Source organism: Rhea americana, unplaced genomic scaffold, assembly GCF_003343005.1.
Source record: "Rhea americana isolate MKP2758 unplaced genomic scaffold, rheAme1 scaffold_17, whole genome shotgun sequence".
Classification (NCBI taxonomy): domain Eukaryota; kingdom Metazoa; phylum Chordata; class Aves; order Rheiformes; family Rheidae; genus Rhea; species Rhea americana.
In genome coordinates this window covers 2,133,934-2,152,460 of record NW_028185816.1, presented here as the reverse complement: position 1 = coordinate 2,152,460, position 18,527 = coordinate 2,133,934, and the positions used below count along the sequence as shown (strand labels likewise).

At 34.9% G+C, this 18,527-nt stretch overlaps 1 protein-coding gene across 1 annotated transcript in view; it reads right to left on the bottom strand.

Annotated features, from left to right (window-relative positions):
* Window positions 1-360: 360 nt before the first annotated feature.
* Window positions 361-18,527, bottom strand: part of CCDC73 (coiled-coil domain containing 73) — a 56,824-nt gene continuing 38,657 nt past the window's right edge. Inside the window, exons 12-18 of the mRNA XM_085300864.1 lie at window positions 16,808-16,918; window positions 14,813-14,944; window positions 12,349-12,384; window positions 10,714-10,879; window positions 8,117-9,679; window positions 4,732-4,865; window positions 361-803 (exon numbers count right to left, since the gene is read on the bottom strand). Coding sequence (XP_085156990.1) covers window positions 594-803; window positions 4,732-4,865; window positions 8,117-9,679; window positions 10,714-10,879; window positions 12,349-12,384; window positions 14,813-14,944; window positions 16,808-16,918 — 2,352 coding nt within the window. The 3' untranslated portion in view covers window positions 361-593. The remainder of the gene's footprint in view (window positions 804-4,731; window positions 4,866-8,116; window positions 9,680-10,713; window positions 10,880-12,348; window positions 12,385-14,812; window positions 14,945-16,807; window positions 16,919-18,527) is intronic.

Genomic DNA, 18,527 nt, shown 5'->3' with positions numbered 1-18,527 from the left:
AAGCAGTATCTGCTGCTTTTATCTCTCTGTAAGTCATACTTGATGATTTATTGTTGAAAGAGGCATTATTTAGACAGAATCTACTACTACAGATACAGTTAAATGATTAAAGTCTGTAGTAAAGGTAAGCAGATTTTCTTGTTTTCCTGCCACCTAGAATAGCTGTAAGTTGTTATAAATGTTTGTAGGAACCATTCTTGTCAAACAGTTGCTGCTGCTTTTGTTTAAAAACTAAGTGAGCAATTTGACCAAGAATTCAAGTATTTCAGCCAAAACTTTTCAGGAGCAGGAGATTTACTTTTTTCTTTATTTTTATTTAAGAGATTAAAATAATAATTTGAAAACATTTTAACAGGGCAAAAACCATAATAAGTTGAACCTGAGGGCAGAAATATAGAGAACTCATTTTCTTTAGTAGGAATTGTATCTATTGGGAAAAAAAAGAAGAACAACTGTCCTCTGTTAAAGAAGAAAGTACAATACATAGAACAAAGTATTATATAGAAATTACTCTACCAGTCTGATTTACAGAAGTGATTGATCTGGGCTTAAGACACAGTCACACCTGCATTTTCATCTCCTGCCATTGCTGTTTATCGGCTTTCTTCATATTTTCTCTTTCTTGATGAATGAAGTCTTTCCAAATTCAAGAACTTCTCTATTTCTTCTATTTGACTTACTATATTGAAGTTCTGAGTAGAACACCTGTCTACATCTCTGAGTGCACTTTCACTCACTACTGGAGTTAAAGTCATATGTGAAGACTTCTGCTCATGCTTTAAAACATCAAATCCTTCCTTCACCTGACAGAATACAAATTGAGCAGTTGTTAATACAGGTTCAAATTTTCAAATTTTGCTATGCAGTAAACAAACGTGAACAGAAGGATAATATGATTTGAAATAGACATTCAACTTAAAGCTAAAGTAAACTTGAATTTATAAAACTTGATAATGCTAAATATACTTTTATAAAATAAAAGTGAAGACTTTGTACAAAAGTTATGATTTAAAAATGTCTGACAACCTTGCACTAGAATGCAGCTCAGCAAAATAAATTGTTTAATTAAACAGTTTAATGTTGCAATTGACATTTCGATTGCTATGCAATCACTTGATTAACAAAACCCAAACTCATGAGGCTTGTGGTGTTAACTCCCTCTCTGCTTAGCTTTATTGATTAGAACGTATACACCATTAACTAAAGCAAAGACTACAGTCAGATGATTTTGCCTCTTAAAGATGTTTTTGTTCTTTGAATAGTTTTAATTACTATTTGATAGGTACTTCATATCTTTGCAATCAAACATGTATGGCAGTACAGTAGTGAAAGTTTTTTGCCTGAATGACAGTCTGCTCTGTTTGACCTCAGCAAAAACATACGTGATCCTACAGTAATGTCTACTGGAATAAAACTTAGCTTTTTTTCCTTCTTATGTAGAAGATTACTGATAAAGGATGTAGGTAAGACTAATCAGCCATTAGAAAACTGGCATTTTAGAATTGTGCTAATTATTTTTCATAGAAGAATAACTACATGAAGTACCTTTCAGCATGGTGTCATTGCTTCTGTGCTAAATGTGTGCAAAAAAATTACTACTTTTGGGAGAAGCTTGAACTGTCTCAATCTTAGCTCTCGTGTGCAATGTCATGGATTCAGAGTTTCAGTTACTAGTGAGGATTGGTTTGATGCAATTATTTAACAGAAGTTTTATGTTCCATCTCTCTGGGTTATCTTCTGGTCCTGTTATTTTTGTGTTATTTTTGTTTGGAACAGCAGTGCTGGATTTGACTGCAGGTGGCAAACACCCTGTCTCAGGTGTTAAACACTACCTCAGCTGTTTTATACTCTTCAGCAGAACTCCACCATTAAAACAGTGATTTAATTTAAGGAGACTGACAGTAGATACTAGTGAAGCAAAGGAGTTCTGCAGCCTGTGTAGTTCTTGGCTGGGAGGTAACAGTTAAGAATATAACCTTCTCGTGAAACTATTCATCCTCAAACCAGAGGGATGCTGGGAGCTAATTCTCCCCTGGTAACCTGATGCTGAGCTGGGTGCTGGGCAAGCTCCTGGGGAGGCTTGTGCAGCACCAGCCACCTGCACAAAGTACCTTACACTGAGCCAGCAGCGCAGCTGTGCTTATGCATTCACAACATAACCTCTAATTCTTTGTTGGAGGGCTAGAGTTGTTCTTCCATTGCAGATAGCGAGGGGAGGCCTCCCCTCTCTATTCAATTATTTTTGAATATTAAGCAACTGTGCCCTACCTATTTGGAAACCACACAGTTTTATCAGATCTGCCTTTATTTTAACAAAGGTAAGAATTACTTGTTTTAAAAAAATTGAAGAGTCAAGTTTTGCAGTGAGATAGCATATCCATATCACTAGCTGAGCTGATTATTAGAAATTTTTCTTTCCCTAATGCACAAGCATTTCTTGAAGTTTGAAACATGAACAACAAATTTCAAGCAAATTGTTGACTTAGCCTTTTGCATCTGCAACAATTATGGAGATCACACAACCATTATTGAACTGAAGTAACTTCATTTGAGCAATAAAACTTCTATGCTGTTAATTCCTATGGCCGTATATGTATGTTCTCCCATGTTCTTTTCCAAAGCCTCAAAACAAAATGGATCATACTTCATTGCAGACCACTAGGTAAAATTTTGATTGAATAACGCATTAGACTATCATCTGTGCTCTACTAGTAAGCTTAGAGAAATAATTTTCATTCTCATCTTTCACATTTGCCCAGAGAGGTTGTGGAGTCTCCTTCTCTGGAGATCTTCAAGGCCCACCTGGATACAACCCTGTCTGACATGCTGTAAGTGACCCTGCTGAGTGGGGAGGTTGGACTAGATGATCTCCAGAGGTCCCTTCCAACCCTACTGATTCTATGATTTGGTATTTCTAGTAAGAGAAAGCCATGCCACTTTACTAGGATTTTATTTGAATACCACAAGCCTTCAGACCTCTTTGAAGAAGTAATTGCAATTAAGTAAGTAGAACAACATGTCTTAGTGCCAGCTCTGAACAGTGCCAACTTCTGCTAAAGAGGAAAGTACAAATGAGCTGAGGATGTTTATGCATCCTGACCTTAGTACTTAGGCATATACAGACTAATGTTGGGAACCTTTCTTCATATTTTTTACTAGAACTTAGATAGATAAAAAGGTACATGTACTTTATCTTCCCTATCGCTTTTTACAGTGGTGCATTTTGGTTGAATGAGATTATCCACACTGTAGAAGGTTAAGACTGCTCTAAGTTATACATACTAGTGAAAACAACTAAACTGAATGGCAAAAGGGGCTGCTGAGCCTATTTTTTAATCTTCCAACAGCCTTTTCACATCAGTCATAAAAATGACAAATTTGAGGAAAGAAGGTATTAGAGTGACACCAACACAGAGGGAAGAGTGGTCTGCAAAATCCCAGGCTGAGACTTCATAGATCAAGTATTCTGAAAACCATCTAAGGTCAAATCTGCAAGGCACGCTGTTCTTCTGTCATCTCAGCTTTTACTTAGCCTGTACATAAGGAGCTTTAACGCGGAGATGATAAAGTATATATAACCGCAATCAGATAATGAAATACATCACTTTAACTATTTGTAGATTGTGTCCACTACTTTCCAAAAGCTTAGCTGGGAGGCAGGGAGAGCAAGCAAAGGAGAATGAGCAAAGAGTTCTAACTGATCTCTATGTCCAAGAGAAAACGCAAAAGAGAGCACTGCAAATACCATCACCACAGTTGTGCTTGGTGAAGTGAAAGTTAACTTCACTATCATTCCCAAGTAGTGTCATGTTAGGAAAGTTGAGTGATTTAACAGCATCAGCCTTTCCTTTTGAATTTTGAAGAATTAGAACGCCCATGGCATGAGGATAACTGATCAGATCAGTGGAAGTCAGCCGACTTTATCATTTGAAAGCACTGTAAACCCTGACCTCAAACTATATCCTGAGAAGACAGCCCTACCTACCTGAAAAACTCCTCTGGAGCCACTTCTGTAAAGGAAGGTCCATTGCAATTGTAAATTGTTATATCACTCTTTAATACCTTGTTTAGCATTACCTCTTAATAAAGGTCAAATTTTAATAAAAGTTGTAGCTGTTCAAATTATAAACAATGTATGACATCCTTACGTAGAACCGAAAACGCAGCATGACTATTGCTAGTGTCATCTGAGTGACGCTGTCTTCAAACAGCTGGTTTCCTTTTAATTCTCTTTTATACACGTTCAGGTAATGTAATTACACTAAGTAATATGATAACTTTTAAAATATAGCATTGCACAGTTGCAGCATAGAATAAACTAATTGATAGGCTCCAATTCATAAATATGTTGAATTTTTAACCTGTGACAGATTCTTTTAAATAATGTATCCCTATCAAGTAATAAAGGAAACAATGTTCTTATACTTTTTCAAAATACATTTAAAAATTTTTACTCCTATTTTTTCTGTAGGTGATGATTTTTATTAAGGTACAGTGAACTATCTATCTCCCCTCCCAAACAGACTGGTTAGCATCTGTTTGATTCATATGCTGTGACTTTTTCCTGCTGCTTTCTATCAACCTTAATTGTGAAAAATGGTGCCTTGTTGCCCTTTTGATATTATTTTGGAGATTGACTCAGCCTTAAAGTATCCAGATGTGTACAGTTGTACAAATATCTGTGGAATTAGCTCACTGAGGTCTGGTCCGCAATATTTTTAATTGACTTACATGTTCTGTGGGAAAAGAAGAATCATAAAAAGTCTTTGCTGGAGCATTCCATTCTTCACTAGGGTCTCCCTGGGGGTCTTGGTGGATACTACAGATTTTCAAAGTGTTGGCAGCTCTCTTGAAACTGGTAGAACCTGATTGACAAAAAGGAAATGGTAACAACTGCAATTTAGTCTCTAGGCACTAATTGTAAAGTAACTAAATTTCTGGTTTACCTCTGATCTTGAAAAGAAAAAAAACTCCACAAATGATTTTGTTTTAAATCACTATCTGTTGCAGGTTTTTCCCTCTTCATTTTTTTCTTTCACATACTTTTGCATCTATTTTGTCTCTTAAAGATGATTCAGGTTTTCAGTCTGATTAAAAATGTTTAATACTGTTTTTCATAATTAAATTAATTGCAAGTTAAATTTGTGATTTATAAAAATATTGTTTTCTGAATATTCTAATTCAATATATATATATTTTTCAAACCGTGCCACTTTATCTGTACATAAATAAAATACATAAATACTGCCAACCTGACATCATATTGCTGGGTGAGTTGTTACAATAAAAAAGACATTCTAAATACAAAAGTATTTAGACAGTTACTTCTTTTAGATAAGGACTCTTTTTGTAAATGGATGTACCTAATATTTGATTAAATCAGGCAAAACTATCAACCAAAGTTAGAAGGGACAAATAAGTATATTAACCATAGAATAAGGCCCCAATCCTGCAGTGACTTTATGTAATGTTAGTAGGCTCTACTCAAACCAGTATCAAATTCTTTGCAAAGTCAAAACCTAAGTGTACTTGCAAAATTATTCATAATACAAAAAATAGCTATTATACCACTATACAGATACCTGTCAGTCATTGCTATAATAGTAAAATAATTACCTTCCTATGAAAATAGGTATGCTTATCTAATGTTTATGTAGCAGAAAGAGTTAATTAAAAGAGTACTGTTATTTTCTCCTTTAGGGGAGGGTGACAAGGCAACTGTAGTTTTACTTTGATTAAAAATAAAGTTCTTCAGGAAGATCTTGCCCATTCCTCTGTTAACACATGTTGTGGCTGCTATCTAGAACCACTGTTGTTTTTTAAATAGCAAATTATATTGTGGTTGGACAGTAAAAGGAATTCTTTCAGATAGGCTTACTGAACCCTTTCACCAATTCTCTCTACCTTAGCTAATCCAGAAAGCAATTGGTAATTGAAGGTCTTCCCAGGTCTCCCATACAACTAAAAGTATTTATGCTTCAAAGTATATTTTTTTTTCTTTTAAAAGAGATGATGTCCACATGGATTCTGCTCCAGGTTTGGCATCTGCCAAGAATTTGGATGGGGGAAAAAAGAAAGAGAAAAAAAAAAAAAAGGGGGGGGCTGAGATGTTGCAGTGCTGAGTACAGCAATGCTCTAACTCTGGTGCCTTAGCAGTGAAATTTTTCTAACCCCTAAGAACAAGCAAAGGATGCAGAGAAGCTGAAGTCAAAACCTATTTAAATTAGCCAGTACGATGACAGGGAGAGGCAGATCTGGGACCCAACCCAAGATCTTCAGCTGTGAAGCTTTGCCAGAGGTAAAGAGGTCTGGTGACCTATGCTGGTCATCAGGCAACTCATCAGGGGAGTGAGGGTTGTATTCAAATCCTCGCTAGCTCAGCTCTGTCAGGCTTCAGCTAAATTTCTCACCTTTTTTTGAAACTGTTACAAATTACAGACCTTCTCAGCTCCTGTGGGTGAGCCTCTCAGATTCCCTTTCTTGGAATTGCTCTATTTTGCATATATAAAGGTTTCTGATAAGAAAAGGAGGAAGAACACAAGAACTTCAGATTGTGCTCTGGCTATGCTTAGAGAAAAGATACATGCAAAACATCACATAAGCATGCATTCATTTTCTTGGTGAAGCAGGTATCAAAATTCACATCCTAAGAACCAGTGTACAATCTGAGCTCATGATTCTGCTACTTTGCTGTCACTATTATTGTTTTGGGGATGAAAGCTCATCTGAACCCAAACCTGGAAAAAAACGTGTATACAAATATACATAAGCAAGACCAACTACAGAAACAAAATTACCTGTGAACCTGTATTCCTAACAAACAGCAAAACAATGTAAGGAAATCAAACTGCAGGTATTCTCTCTCACTGCATCAGCCACAAAACTAAGGAACAGCATCCATTCTGCTCTAATTAAAACTCACTTAAGTGATGAAGCTCAAAAACACCAAAGACATCAGCAAAGCCTCAAACAGACACAAACACCCTGTATTGTGGATCTATCTTGAAAGACATTCAAGCATCTGCATTGCCTTTCTTCCAAGAAATCAGGGTCTTCCGGAGAGTACCAGATAAACTGCTTTTCCAAGTTTACAGTACATATGCATTAAGAATAAAATCTGTAGGCAGTCTTTATTCTGAGAAGGGAAAACACAACCTAAACTATTTTGATTGTATCCTCTTACTGAGGTAGAGAAACATATAGAAAGGTGTTGAAGTCACCTTACTGTGGAACTATCAAGAGATTATTTGAGTTTTAAAATGGCACTTTTAGTTAAAAATATAGAGATAATTAGTGGTTTATTGCAAAATAAATCTAAAGTAAAATTCTTCCGTATTTCAGTAATGATTTAGAAACACATGGAACAAAATTCATTTTTACCATTTTGCACATGCAAAATATAATTCAGCAAATAATAGTCACCAAATGCCAACAACAGAAGATGAAAAACACATCTCAGAAGATGAAAAAGCTCTAACAGCCAGGTCTGTTTCCCAGAGCTTCAAAGAATATAAACTTCCTCTTTCACACATTCACCATATTCAGGTAGCTCTAAGCATCCATCTGAATTAAAGATGTACCAAAAAAAGAAAACCCTCAAAAACAAACAGAAAACCTCCACACAAGTAAGCTTTCTCATAAAGCCAATTCAAGGAAGTATCAAAAAGTATCAGTAGATGCTTCCTTGAATTGGCTTTAACGAGAAAGCTTACTCCAATTTTTATGCAAAGTAAATGATTTCCAAAGTAATTTTATGCACTCAGTGATATCTAAAAGGTGCTCAGTACAGTTCAGATCATATGCAGAGCCCTGATAGAATACACTCTACACTGGAGTAGAAATGCCTACAAACAGTTTGTCATTGTACTGCTTTTCTTTTACAAAGGAAAGTAAGAACATTTAATCAGATAATTGAGCAAAAAAAAAAAAACTATTTGCATTTGCACTCTAAAATAATTTAGATATCTTTCAAATTTCTATTCTACATAACTAAAACATCAGGTTTTACATTTTTTCTCATATTACACTAAACTGCTTACATGTAGAAATTTTGAATTTTGATTTTTTTTTCTAAATATATCCAATACATCAAAATACGAAGGATGATCTTCCTTACCTAGTCCCATTTCTTTCCTGACAACACTTCCACTGAGATTTTGATACTGTGTTTTTAAAATAATCTTTCTGTTTTCTGCTGGACCTGGTAGTTTCTCTTTCAAAAGGGAAGGTTCTTGTAAAGCTGAAGTCCACATTGTTTGACTTCTCACTTGACTTACTCTTGAACAAGAACTGAGATCTAAAAAATTTAAGTATACTGGCATTTTCTCATTTTTTTTATTAGAGGCTGAGAGATCAAAGGATGACCTTCCACTTATGTTTACTAAATTTCCAGATGTTCTCATGGGTAAGGGGCATGATTCTTTCAGGTGACCCTCAGCAAACTTACTTCCTGGAACTGTATTATTTAGTGAATCTTTCTTCTCTTTTAACAATGCATTATTTATTGAATTATCATTAACCTCCAAGGAAAGTTCATTTTTGATGGGTTCTATCTGCTTATCATCATTAACTTTTTCAGACGGTGTTAGTTTATCTGTACTACTTCTGTCTTTTGAGATTTCTTTATGAATGATTATTTCAACATCAGCAGCATTTACTGTAGATATGTTTTCAGCATCCAAAGCGCATGCATTTGTATCACTGCCTGTTTCCTCAGTACTGGCATGTTTGGGTTGGTTGCTTGGCATGTCATTCCCCTTTATGGCTCCACCTGCTTCTGCAGATACACTGGAAGTACCTCTAAGAGGCCTGGTACTGCTCTGGTCCTTTGCGATGTCATCACCGCTCACCTTATCACAAGAAACAGTGGGGAAATTCGCAGCATCAGCTGCAGGAAAAACTACACTCAGTAGAGCATCATTTCTGCTTATACCTCGGGCATTGTCTTTGTAATTTTTCTCTTCAACATCTACGTGTTTCTGTTTACATAGAAATTTATCTGTACGCAAATCACTCTGATTTAACAAGTTTTTTTCTGTTTCACGTAGTCTGTTATCTACGTAATTGTCACTGTCCAGCAAGCTACATTCCTGGTATTCTGCCTGATGATTTTCTTTAGTAGAAGATAGGATGCCACAATTTAATTCCTTAGCTTGATGACTGTCTGTACTTCTCCCAGGCCCAGCATTATCCTTACTGCTAAAGACCACTGCAGACTCTTTGTTGGGTGCTTCAGTCGTAAGGACACTTTTGGTGTCTTGTATGGTATTTGTCATTTTGTCAGCGTTAGTACAAGCTGATTCATCTGTAGCATTGCCTAACTCTTGCTTGCTGGAGTTTGTCTCCTGACTTGCATTCTTCTTGTAGACACCTGCTATGTCAATAGTGTCTAAAAATACCTTTCCAGTTTCCATGTGGAAAGCTGCCAGTGAATCAGTGCTGTCCTGCAGCTTACATTCTAAACTTGCTTTCTTTTCCTCCAGTGGCATTCCGGGCATTGTCCCTACATTTTCTGCTCCTTTGCACTCAGTGGCATGTATTTCCCAGGCTTGTCCTTGGGTAATTAAATCACTATCTGTGCAGAGGATATTCTTCCTGGAAGAAGACTCCCTTTGCTTTTCTTCATAAGGGTTAGTAACATTAACTTCATCCTTACAAGTGTTTTCAAGAACTTGTAAAACTGTTAAAGTGTGTTCTCTAGTTAGTGATAGATGGCCAGAGGTTTAAAAGAAAGGTTATTTCTACAGTTTAAATTTCCAAAAGACATAATATTATGAATTATGATAGTTAAAATATTTCCCAACTGGTATGTTAGCCTTATTATTGAAAAACATCTTCATTATGAATTTATAACACATACTTAACTCATTATGTATTCCTTTCTACATAAAGCTTAAGTCACTAGTCTAGTACTGCAAGTGCATTTATCTTTCTTTTTGAAAGTAGTATTTTCGCCATATATGTATACATATATATATATGGGGCTATGTTCGTACCAAAGAAATAGGCTATGACTTAATGATTTTGGGACAGTAAAGGAATAACTAAAGCATTTCACTATCAGAAAGGTGTTTTCTGAAAATATAGCTGAAGGCTATAAGCACTGGTCTTTTTAAGCAGTAACCAAGTATGTGGGTGATGATAAGCTCTTAACTTTCTACTTACTGTTGCTACATTTTAGTGACTGAGCATTACAGCCTTAGTACATTTTCTTTAAGTAGCTCCAAAAAATTACATCCTGGAGCTATGAAATGTTTTGTATAGAAATTTATTGTGATTATGCAGAGGAACAGACCCTTCATTGCCCTGTGCAGTGCTATCACTCCCTTGAGCCTTTTCTCATTGGTTTAAGAGAAGGGGAAGGAGTCTTTCCTCAGTTTTGTTTCTATATGCAGAGTAAGCATTACAGTTCCTCCTAACCCATACTCACCTCTTGAACTGGCATGCAGAGAAAGTATTGCAACAGCTTAAAAGGTGATAGCACACAGATCTTATTTACTGTCCCAAGGCAGCTTCTAGTAGTACTGTGCTTTCACCCAGAACCCTGTGTACTTCTCAGAAATTAGCACTACTCACACCAAGAATTTTGCTAGCATTAGTACAAAAACACTTGATTCAGGATTCAGGTGTTCTCTTGTCATATTCTGTATCTGTAAACATTTATACTTCCATTAACAACACTACTTATCTCTACTGTCCATGGAATGTTATTACTTTGTTCTATCTGTACTTCTTCCATGCTTAATGAGTAGTCCATTGTGTTTTTTATTCCGACTGCTTCTTTATGTCCCAAAATACTGTCTGTCGTTATATATTGTATGCACTCATTTTCTTTCTGAATAGACTGTATTTCACTGTCTTTTGATTGATCTTGACAACACTGGCATAAAAAGTAACAAAAAATTATACATATTCTAGTAGATTCACTACGGGTTCTGATTAGGTTTATCGATCAGGACCTGAAGTGGTTTTTTTTGTTTGTTTTTTTTGTTTGTTTTTTTTGTTTGTTTTTTTATTACAATTCTAGTGTAAACCAAAACCCTTCTTTTGCAGCAAACATGGTTAATGTAAATACCATTAAAAACAGGCTAGCACCCTATAAAAACAGGAAAGAAACTAGGTCATTTTATGCTACAGTTCATAGGAGGAAGAAAAAAAGAGATTGTCAAAATTTTCGGAGGAAGGAATGTGTGATCTGCATGTGCTGACTGGATCACTCCCTCTGTCAGCACAACTGCTAATTACACTCCAACACATGCATACAGGCACATGAGCCACTTGGAGTTCTTAGCTTAGTTTCATAGGCAAATAAGGCTTATGAATTCTGCAATATTTGTCACCCAGTTCCTCATTCCCTCCCCAATGACTTTTGAAATTGAATTTGAGTCAAATTCAACAGGACTAGAAGCCTAAGAGATGTTAAATTCCGTAAGGTTCTGTACAATGAAGAAACATCCTAATAAAAAGCCACCAAAGGAAAAAAAATGCATCCTTTATCTGTTGTATTTGGTAGCTGAGAGGCAGAGAGAGTATGCTGCCCCTTGCCCTAAAGACAGGATATAAAAGTAGGTAGATGTGGGAGGGAGCAAGGGTGTTGCTTAGCTCATAAAAGACATGAGAAAGCTGAAGATACTTGGGTGCCTGGAGGTGTTGAAGAAGGAATGCTGCAATGTGGGAGGGAGTTACAACCACTGCGCTTGGACACAGGATGCTTAGGGAGGATATAACGTACTACAGAATGGAGGGGGATTATAGACAACACTGGCAAAAAAATGGGATTATTGCAATGGTGGGCTTGTAGATGATGTACAATACAAACCTGCAGGAAAGAATTTGTTTCTACAAGGAGTACCAGGACGTTTATGTGACCAAATTTGCTGATAAATGCAGAAGGGGTCTGAAATTACATTTTTTTCCTCTGCCCAATAATCCATCTTCAATTTGTTTGAACTTTCTTTCTCTTTTTCTTATGTTTTATTATCTCCAAATTATTCTAGTTTGATACATCTTTTATATCCATTTCACAAAGTGCTAGCAATTGCAGACATTTAAAAATCATGATAGATGCAAAAAAAAAAAAAAAAAACACCCAACACTAGATGACTTAAAAATAGTAATTTTTTTTGTTTTCTAACTCTCTAATTCATTGAATTTGCTTCTTGATATACAGCATTGGCATCATATATTCAAAACTTTATTTTCAATACAAATACAAGAAATTTACTTCTTTCATGAAAGCTATAATTATTCTGTAATATTTTTCTTCTAGGAGCTCGGCTTTAGACAGAAACACCATATAACCCAGTAAAACTGCATGTTACTCTTTCATAGAGGTATAGAAGAACTTACCCCATTCTTTGATAGGGGCTGAACTGCTGAATGCATCTGAAACAGGATAAAAGGTTCTTAGGAGGAGATAAATGTTACATAATTTCTCTACTGATTTTCAGAAGGCTGAATACACCTAGTTTCCATTAACTTCAAATGGCTGTTCAGCACTTCTAAAAACAAGATCCAAGATGTCTAAATTAAAATGCCTAAATATCAAACCTGGATTTTATTTAAAAGTTTTACTTTTGATTTAGTAAAACATAAACTAACATACTTAGATATCAGATGCTTCCCTCTGTAGCATATTTCACATCAGGAAATCCAGATTCTTCTAAAAACTTCTCTCTACCTATTTATTTTGCTTTACAAACATACACACATATACATGCACAAGAATTAAAATAACCTGTTGCTAGGTGTAGCTAAATTCTTGGATAGTACACTGCTGTATTACAGATGATATTAAACTATATATGAAGCTTATCATTAAATATATAAATAAATAAAAGGGGTGTAATTATTCACACTTGAATTTGGCTCTGTGATGACACCTGACAAAGAGGCCATTGACTCACCATTCCACAAGTTAAGCAGTATGAAGAAATTACGTATATGCTAAATTTAATGCCCCACAAATAATCACAAGAATTTCAGATTGCACTAGGTGTGAAAATATATGCATATTTTCATTGAAACATTGGAAGCCACAGTTAAAAATCTAATATACTAGACTCTAACTCATTACTGATACAAGATGAAAAGCCACAAATCAGAATAACTGATATCATCTTCCGCAGCTCCTGTAATTTCCTGGCAGCTTTCTACTGCAGATTTGACTCAGCCTAGCCTGCTTAGCTTTTGAAATCTCATGACCATAGAACACACAGTGGTATGTCAATTTGCCATAAAATAATCTAAGATACAAGTTTGGAAGACATCTCAGACATTTTTTGTGTTTATAAACATATGCTTTAAGCTTATCTACTTTTGAACACATACATTATCTGAGTAAGTATGAGTACTGTTTATCATGACTAGTAGTATGCCTTGAATCTGCATCATAGTAGCATGCCTTGATTCTGCATCCTAAACATAACACACAATTCATATTTTATTTCCATTCAAAGAAACAATGACTTTTAAAGTTACACTATTCACATATAGCTTGCAGAATTCATACAGCTAACTGGGTTACATGATGACTACTCATGTCAGGTCTAATTTCCACTGCATTATTAAGCCTGAAGAGACATGTATGTATTCTTATGTGTGTGTATGTATTATACACATGTGTATATATAACACAAACTACATTTTATATATGCGTGTGGGTTATTATATGTATAATGTGAAGAACTTCCTTTTCTTCCAAATTCTAAAATTTTATTATGGTTTATCATTTTACTGGCCACTCGTAGACTAATTCTTAAAAAAAGAAAAAAAAAAAAATCTAATTTACAATCCTAATCCGTAAAGGTGTCTTCATAACACTGAAAACAAAATCATGCACATGCAAAATTTTTCCCTTCTTTGAAGGAGAAATCATTACATGAATGACTGTGATGAAAATATGAACTAAAGAAAAAAAAAGGCATAACCAACACTCAACCAAAAAAATAATATACTCAATATACAGAGAAAGTTTTTAATCACTCTCCCTGTTGTTTCTGCGTTATAAAGAACTTGGCTATAAATTTGCAGTCTAGTTTGAATAAGGGATAGCACGCAGATGCAATGCTACATTCTGTTTCTTGCTTCAGAAGAGAAGCTCTCTGTGCTTAACCATTTGCTGACTTCTCATACATGCCCTGAATACATAACTGAATGTGAACTTAGTTCACATGCAAAATCACATGCAACGCAAGGCAAATTCTAGTTCAAGCTGCACTGCCTAAAACAGCCTTCTGCTTCCTGCATTCATTTGCTTGTCCAGCCTGCTATACCTTCGATTACTCTTAAACATACTAAGCAAAATAAAGTTGTTGGTTTTAACTAAAACTGAAGACCTTAGATAATCTATATGTTAAAATGAAGATTCTGATCTGTTCCATATTACAGAGGCTGCAAGTAGTTCCTCTGAGTAAAATTTTCCACATTTCCAAGGAACTTGTATATAGGTAGAGTCAGTGAGTCTGCACAGACAGTATTCAAGAAACATCTATATAATCATGAAATGGACTCAGTAAACCTAGACTATTTAAGATAAGTGCTATTTACTATGTATAAACTCATTAATGAGGCAATGAATATCTCAAGTTTTTATGGAACAAGCACTTGTCAAGAAGAAAGAGGAATATTCTGTGTGTACAGTAAGTTTCAATGGGATCTTGAATCATTGATTACATCAGAGAAATTACTTGATTTAATAATGTCAAAGGGAGATTAAGGGATACCAGAGCCAGATTATTAACTGCCATCTCTCTCTGATGGTCTAGTATTTTCACAAGAAGTGGAAAGTGCTACAGTTATTGGATACACTTACCTGCAGATTTTCTGCTTGCTCAGAATGCTGATTTTCCTGAGGAGAATGATAATCTTCAAGACGTCCATAAACTCCTTTAAGGGAATTCAGCTCATTTTTAATAGTATCTATCTCTTTTCTCATATTTTCCTCCTACAATAATTGAGGGTACACAGAGCACACTGATCTTTACTGCATGTTCAAACATAAAAGATAGCATTTTACAGTGGTATTAACAGCTTATCAAATTAAGGTGAATCCTTATGCTGAATAATAAAATGAAGGTACAGATTCCATGGAAGCACAGAATCAGATGATTTTGAGCCCTTTCAAACTAAGGATTTTAACCACATTTCCATTATCTCACAGAGTATCTTTTTTACTGAATCAGGCTTTGTTCATCTATTACTTCAAGCGGTAACTCTCAAAAAAGTAAGATTTTTATTTGTACCTTTCTTCCTTTTTTTGCTCAAAAATAGACATGCTAGTCAACATTCATTTTCTACTTACAGTGTCAAGAACCTATGACAGATGATTTGCTTGGTACTACTTCTGTAAGTGGGTACTGAAGTACTATTTTTTCAAGGAATATGTAACAACATTTTTAGATTCAGAACAAAAAGGAAGGTCAAAAAGATAAGATGCATGAAGAGCAGAAGGGTTATTTTACAGACATTTCTTCATTTACTTCACAAATGTTATTTCCAGAGCAGTGTATGTTAACATTATCCATGATGCTGCTATACTAAAAGCCATTAGGAGATTCAATCTTCACTTAGCCATAGCAGAAACATGGAAGAAGAGAAATTATCTTCTGAAAGTTAGTTGCAAACGTTGCTGAGAAATGGCAAATTCCCTTGTCTATACACAAAACTGTAGTATAAGACTCTCCTAGAAATCAAGGAGATGGAATCTTGTAACCTCAGAGCAGTGAGCATCAGAGCAGTGCAGCTATTTTGTAGCCTTAGGCTTACAACCATCTCCAATAGTACCTGCACTCAAAGAGTCTGCAGAAAGCAGGATTACAAGAACAACTTTATATAAGTTACACAAAGTGTTCCCTGAGTCAATCCTCCTATCAACTTCAATACCTTTCTGGCAGTAGGTGCCAATTCAGTAGAAATAAAAGACAAAAGGCAGGCTATTAAACAAATGCTACTTTCTAACTTTGTAATTTCTAGCAAGTCTAATTTCTACACATGAAACACTTCCTGCCTTATTAAAAAAGTATTCGTCTTTCTCACTCATACACATGCATTTATTATCATAGATAATTTTTACAGCTATTGTATTTTCCCAATTGTTTTGGACTAAATAATTATTGAAGTATTATTTACAAATTATTCTTTACAAATAATAAAGTAGTAGAAAGAAGAGGAAATATTGAAGAAAAATAACTTTTTTTTTAATCCCCTTTCCCCTCTCATCCGATAGTCCATGTTGAATACTTCCTGTCAAATGAGGCTCTCTGCCTTTATACAGTCCTGCAGCATCTCTACCTGATTCAGTTTTGGGTTGCATTTTTTCTGGGCATATGGATCTTTGAGAGTGTCTTTAGATTGCATCAGTTCAGTCCATGCAGATGTACATTCAATTTTTAATATATGATTCACATTCCTTTTTTTAGGGTACAAGAGTGCAGCCTAGAAATGCTGGCACACTCTGAATAAGTAGGATATGAAATTGCTAACGTTCTGAAGTTACATAAAATTCAATCGAAGTAAATGAAAAAATATATCAGCTTCTACTTCTAGGTAATGGCAAGAATATTTCTAAATGCTAAATTCAAGATAACAGTTAATACCCTGGCTCTTGCTTTACAGGATTGCAGGAAATACACTGACCCTCTACTAGAGCACAGTCATTTTCTAGAAAAGTCTGCATTACTGGAAAGGAAATTATATATTTTTAAGATTGTATTATTTCTGCAGTATTTTCTTGGCTTTTAGGAATTATCTGAAATGCTTGATGACTATTTCAAAATCCTTTTAATACTCTAACATTTAATAAACCTACATCTTTTTTCCAAGTTCTTAGTGCCTTCTCATGCTCATTCTGAAGATTAAAGAACTTTTCTTCATTTTCCTTTGCCTTCTCCCTTTGCAGCTCATTATCTCTTTCAAGGGTCTGCAATAAAATTAATTATCCAAAAAATAATCAATACTACATTAATGAATTTTGATGTGTTTTATGTTGCTTGGACCTTTGCTTCTAACATGCTGAAAGTGCCATACAGATCAGTGATAATGTGCTATCTCAACAATAATTTTCATAAATTAACAGAAAGGTGCTTATAGTTTAGCTAACAGGAAACAGGGGGAGGTTATGAAAAAAGAAATGGCTATAAAAGGGTATAAAAACACTTGCCATTATTCAGTTTCACTGCATAAGTTTTAATGTGCTGAAAAAGTAATATAAAGTGCAGAGATGAGAAGTATGAAATGTAGCATGATCTAAGCCCAGTGCACTTAAAGAAAAAACTACTAAATAGACAAAGAAAATATCTTTGTTTTGCTTATCAATGTTTCTAGCCTAAATTGTTTATTAACCTATTCTATAAATTGTATTAACTTTCAATTGTAAAAAATATTTATCAGAACATTGAGTATTTAGTATATGTCTGATTTTTATTACATGATAGAAACAGAATAAAAAGGCATTAAAATAATAGTACTATTTTATTAAGTTTCTATGTGGTAATAATTGTATTTGCAACATTTTTTGTTTAACTGTTTCAGCTTTACAGATACAGATAAATTACATCGGTCTTATGTTAACCAACATAACATTTCTCACATGTCTCAGGTACTGCTGGAATTTTTATCCTATCATATTTTTATAGGATACAATATGGAAGATAAAGGACTTACTGCATTCATTCTCTACTGTATAGATGATACAAACACATCTGATAAGGTAAACATAACTTTAGCATGTGTGTGTGTGCGCACACGCACGTGTGAGACACTGCTGAGCTGCTTCGAAAGTCCACCTGAAAAATGTTCTGTATGGAGACATACTGAAGAGGAATTGCTTTTTACTTAATCTTTTAATTAAAACATGAATCTATGTCTTGATTCACTTGGCAGCAACTTAAAAATGCCTGTATTCATTTATCTACATTATTAATATAAATATATTTTACAAGTACAACAGTATGAAAATTCAGAATACCTCTCATTTGAATATACATGGAAGAAATTATTCAGAATCTATCACAGCAAATCTGTTATATTATGAGCTAATTAAAAAGAAGATGCAAACAATACATTGAATAATAACACTTACATTGACGTAGCACCTTCCAACCAGTTCTACAAACCAGGAGGCCAAGGCCTCCTTTCTTCAATAAACTTGCTCACATACCAAGGATTCTTTTACTTGCAGCCTAAATGCAACCTCCTCTCAGGTGGAATATAACAGTTATTTATAGCACAGCTCTTAGGATAACACAAGCAGCATATTAATGCACAAACCTAACACTGCAGAAATAAAGTTAGCTGTGTTACCTAAGCTTTCCTTGAAGATCTCCACTCCTAAAGTAAACCCTGGCTTTGCCCATTTAGCATATGAGATCACTGACTGAAATGCCTACTGAATATTAGCTGAGGACCCCTCAGCTAACAGCCATATCCCATTGAAACACCTTTGAAATAATAATAGTTTCAAAATAAACTATCCAAAGTATCTTCTTACAATCATAAAGGGATGTAATTAGAAGCAGTATGGACATCAG